The following is a 5,124-nucleotide window of genomic DNA, read 5'->3' as shown; positions in this document are numbered from 1 at the left end:
ATGTCGACGACAGTGAGAACGAGATTCAGGAACGATTCGACGAAGCGTATTTTAACGTAGTTGCCCTACAGCGTAAATTTTTACCGTGTTCGTCTCAACAACCGGGTATTTCGAGACAGGACATAACACCGGGTTCGCATAGTACTAATATGCGGCTTCCAAAAATTTCGCTACCGACCTTTTCGGGTACTATTAAGGAGTGGCCCGAGTTCATCGCGACTTATAATGCGCTTATTCACGAATCGACCCTTTTGAGTGAAATTGAGAAATTTCATTATTTAGTGTCCGTTTTACGCGGTGACGCTTTATCATTAATCAGAACGTTTCCTGTTGCAAGTGAACATTATTTAAGTGCATACGATGCTCTCAAGTCCCGTTACGAGGACAAACGCGACTTAGCTTTTACGTGTTGGCGTGACATTTTGGATGTCAGTTTTAAAACAGCTAGCGCTCAAGATTTTCGACACGCGCTCGATACAATCGATGAAAATCTAACTATTTTAAAACAGTTGAAGTTACCGACCGAACATTGGGACTTTGTCCTTTGTTATAACATTCTTGCCAAGTTAGATACAAAGCTGCGACGCGAGTTTGAGGAGAAACACATCAACGTGGAGATGCCTCAGTACAAGCAGATTAGGGCATTTTTACACGCGAAAAGCGAAGCTTTGTTGCGCGATACGCACTTTACCGGCGTTACTTCTAAAAACGCGAACACTTCTAAAGAGGCAACGGGAACTTTACCGAAACCGAAGCGACTTAACGTCACGCATACTCTCCTCTCTCCTACCGTGAACCCCCTTCCAAAGGGTGGTGACAAACAAGAGGTGAAACCGAAAGTTTCGGGAACTCCGTCAGTTTCGGCAACTCCGAAAGTTGTCCGAAAATGTTCCTTCTGTGGTGAAGAGCACAACATATCAGCCTGCAAGGACTTTATAGCTAAATCAGTGGATGAACGAATGGCTCTTACCACGGAGAGGAAATGGTGCTACAACTGTCTTAACGCGTCTCATTCAGTGCGACAATGCACATCGATATTCTCTTGTCGGAAATGCAAGCGGAAGCACCACACTCTGTTGCACCGAGAGCAAGCTGCCAGCAATCCTGAACCTTCTGGTGAAAAATCAAGCTCAGTCGTCTTACTGGCTAAAGAATCGTTGACTCCGTTCAATTCACCTTCGAATACAACCGTGCTACTGGCAACCGCGCTCGTCCAAATTCGTGATGCTTCGGGCGAGTTTCAGACATTCCGGGCGTTATTGGACGCCGGAAGTCAAAATAATCTTCTCACTACACAAGCGGCTCAACGGCTAAAGTTGGAGCCTACACCGACTAGTGAGGGGCCATGCGGCCTAGGAGGTGCACCCGCAACAGTGACTGGCAAAGTCACATGCGATATAGGTGCCAAGGATACCGTACATTTCCGTCTGGAAATGTTTGTTTCACCACACATTTGTGATGAACAACCAATCGGAAGACTCAATACGAGTGGATGGGAGGAACTCAAAACATTACCGTTAGCTGATCCTGGTTTTGATATTCCTGGTCCAATTGATGTCTTGCTCGCTGCCGATGTCTTTGCTGAGTCACTTCTCGACCAACGTTTGAAACGCTGCGTCAATAAACCGCGTGCTCTCAACTCTGTCTTCGGATGGCTGATTGTCGGTAGAATCCGACTAGCATCGTCGTCTTTATTAAGTGTGCCATCACCTAATATGGATGACAGCTTAAACAATATTGTTCAACGCTTCTGGGAAATCGATACCGTTCCACATTCTTCCCGATTAACCCCAGATGAACAACTCTGTGAAAATAGTTTCACAGACGAGCATTACCGTGACGAGACTGGTAGGTACGTCGTCTGTCTCCCCTTCAAAGATAACGCTGAGCCTGTGTTTGAAGGCTCTCGGGAGATAGCGTTACGACGCTTCCATGCTATCGAAAAGCGCCTTTCTCGTGATCCAGACTTGAAACAACAATATGTTGATTTCATGACCGACTACATCGAAAGTGGTCACATGACTTTGGTGCCTGCTAAGCACATGGGTCAAGGCAAGTTTTATGTGCCGCATCACTGCATTTTGCGCCCTGAGAGCGCCACAACGAAGCTTCGCGTTGTTTTTGACGCTTCAGCTAGAGATGCGCATTCCAAATCGCTTAACGACTCGCTATTAACAGGCCCAAAGTTACAATCCAACATTGCGGAGATTCTTCTTCACTACCGGGAGCACGAAGTGGTCTTTATGGCCGACGTGCGCCAAATGTACCGTCAAATTAACGTTGCTCCGCATCACCGGGATTACCAGCGTATTCTCTGGCGAGCTCACCCAGATGAGCCTCTTCAGGAATACGTATTGAACACCGTAACGTACGGAGTCTCCTCGGCTCCGTTTCTTGCTTGCCGAACGATCCAGCAATTGGCCAACGATGAAGGTCATAAGTATCCGAAGGCCAAAACCGTTCTAACTTCCGATATTTACGTCGACGACGTCGTTACCGGAAGTTCTTCGCTGGATGACGCTTGTGACATCAAGTCACAGGTTATCGCACTTTTCAAGCTCTGCGCGTTCGAGCTAAGAAAATGGGTAAGCAACCGACCCGAACTTCTTCGGGATTTGCCCTCAGAAATGTGTCTCTCGGACGCCATCGCATTTACCGAGGCCGAAGACACCACCGTTAAGGTCCTTGGCCTTAAATGGGAACCTGCTTCAGACTCGTTCGTTTTTAACGCCCAACCTTCTAATCAACCGTGTACCAAACGAACGATTCTAAGTGAGGTCGCCAGAATCTTCGACCCTTTGGGTTTCTTGTCCCCATTGACAATCCAAGCCAAAGCCTTGATCCAAAAACTTTGGATTCTCGGCTCTTCGTGGGATGAAACTCCTCCTCCGGAAATTGTGTCCCAATGGAGCAATTTCTCTCAGCAACTTCCTCAAGTTAGAGATTTGAAAATCCCTCGCAAATTCACCATCAAAGGTGCTCAATCGTATCAGTTGCACGGGTTTTGTGACAGTTCTGAGGTAGCGTATGGCGCCGTTGTATATCTACGAGTCACCGAGTCTGATGGCTCCGTCCGCGTCCACCTCGTTTGCGCAAAGGCCAGAGTTTGTCCACTCCGGAAACAATCTTTGCCCAGATTAGAACTGTGCGCAGCAGTGCTACTTGCTGATCTCATCAAGTTCGTCAAGGACACGCTACGGCTGCCTGTCGACGAAACCTACCTTTGGTGCGACTCAACCGTTACATTGGCTTGGTTACGCGCTCCGTCCTCTCGTTGGGTGACATTCGTCGCAAATCGTGTTAGCCACGTGCAGGACATCGTTCCTACCGCTTGTTGGAGACACGTTCCCTCTGGAACGAATCCCGCAGATATCTGTTCACGAGGGCAGTTTCCTCGGGAACTTTTAACCAACACGCTATGGTGGGCGGGCCCAGAGTGGCTCTCTCAATCGCCGTCCGAATGGCCAACAGATCTTTCGAAAGATCGCAACACCGATAACGTCGTACTTTCCGAACAGCGTCGTGTAACTCTCGTAACAAGCCAAACCGAACCAATCAAGCAAACGTCAATAATCGATCAGCTGTTAGAGAGATATTCGTCGTTGGACAAGGTCTGTCGCATTCTAGCTTACGTTCGTAGGTTTTGTACCAACGCGCGTGGCAGCGCTTCACGATCTGAAAGCCTGCTCATAACGGACATCGAGCGCCATCGCGCGCTACTAGAAATCGTCAAGCATTTCCAAGATCGACATTTTTCCGATGTCATATCGAAACTTAGGTTGCGAAAACAGCTACCTCGTAGTCTTCGCAAACTAAACCCGTTCCTAGACGACCAAGGTATTCTCAGGGTGGGCGGACGCCTCGCGCGCTCCGGCTTAGAATTTGAACATAAGCATCCTGCCTTATTGCCTAGAAAGTGTGTACTTACGACACGCGTAATCGAATCCGTCCATCGGAAAACCTTTCACCCTGGTCTAAATACGACTCATTATTTAGTCCTGCAACAATTCTGGATCCTCGCGGCTAGGCGAGCGATACGACACCAGCTTTCGAAATGCATCCGCTGTTATCGTCTTCATCCGCAGCCTCTGCAACCGTTCATGAGCGACCTTCCTGCCTTTCGAGTCAATCAGGCTAAACCGTTTTCTGTAGTCGGCGTTGATTTCGGTGGTCCCTTTCGCATCAAACTCGGATCCCATCGCGGTGCGAAAATCGATAAGGCTTACTTATGCCTGTTTGTGTGCCTAAGCACTAAGGCCGTGCACTTGGAGGTAGTATCAACGCTATCAACCGACGGCTTCATCGCAGCCTTACGTCGTTTCGTTTCCCGTCGTGGCCGTTGTAACGTCATACACTCGGATTGTGGTACTAACTTTGTCGGCGCGAGCTCACAACTAGCGGCATGTATCGAACGAGCCTCGCACGCAGAACGTATCACTTTCAAACGCAACCCCCCGTCTGCTCCACACTTTGGAGGGATATGGGAGATCCAGATTAAGGCCGCCAAGACACATTTATATCGCATCGTTGGCGACCAGGTCTTAACTTTCGAACAATTATCGACATGTTTCACCCAAATCGAATCGATTATGAACTCGAGGCCTTTGTGTCCATTAAGTTCTGACCCTAACGATCTGAACGTCCTCACACCCGGTCACTTCCTGACATTAGAACCCCTGACAGCAGTCCCAGACTCTGACTACACGGACGTTAAACTTAATCGACTAAACCGGTGGCAACTCATCCAAGCGTTCCAACAGCAGTTCTGGAAACGCTGGCAAAATGAGTACCTACACGCCTTAACTCTGCGGGCAAAATGGACCAAAGACTCAACACCGTTAACCGTAAACTCAATCGTACTTATCAAAGACGAGAACCGACCTCCTCTTCATTGGCCGTTGGGACGAGTTGTCTCTCTCCATAACGGACCTGACGGAGTAGTTCGGGTGGCTACCGTGCGAACTGCGAAGGATAATTTAGTTAAAAGGCCCCTGGTCAAACTATGTCCCCTTCCATCCGAATAATCGCTCCTCTTAACGATATTCCCTAGTTTTAAGATTGGATTCATAAATCGTAGTTTTATCAATAGTTAAGTAACGTTTTCTTTCTCTTTCGGGAAAATCC

At 48.2% G+C, this 5,124-nt stretch overlaps 1 protein-coding gene across 1 annotated transcript; it reads left to right on the top strand.

The window, feature by feature from the left end:
• On the top strand, positions 1 to 3,408 carry LOC134805563 (uncharacterized). Its single transcript, XM_063778839.1, has 3 exons — positions 1 to 12; positions 567 to 3,226; positions 3,315 to 3,408. The coding sequence occupies exons 1-3, from the start codon at positions 1 to 3 to the stop codon at positions 3,406 to 3,408; spliced, it is 2,766 nt and encodes a 921-aa protein (XP_063634909.1).
• The last annotated feature ends 1,716 nt before the right edge of the window (positions 3,409 to 5,124 follow it).

The sequence above is a fragment of the Cydia splendana genome, unplaced genomic scaffold (genome assembly GCF_910591565.1).
Source record: "Cydia splendana unplaced genomic scaffold, ilCydSple1.2 scaffold_42_ctg1, whole genome shotgun sequence".
Lineage (NCBI taxonomy): Eukaryota > Metazoa > Arthropoda > Insecta > Lepidoptera > Tortricidae > Cydia > Cydia splendana.
The sequence above is the reverse complement of the archived record's forward strand: the minus strand, read 5'-3'. Positions and strand labels throughout refer to the sequence as shown.

What these genes read in the sequence shown, in the direction of transcription:
- LOC134805563 (XM_063778839.1), top strand. An exon ending in GTCGACGAAACCTACCTTTG is followed by an intron (nt 3,227 to 3,314) that starts GTGCGACTCAAC and finishes AGCCACGTGCAG; the next exon opens with GACATCGTTCCTACCGCTTG.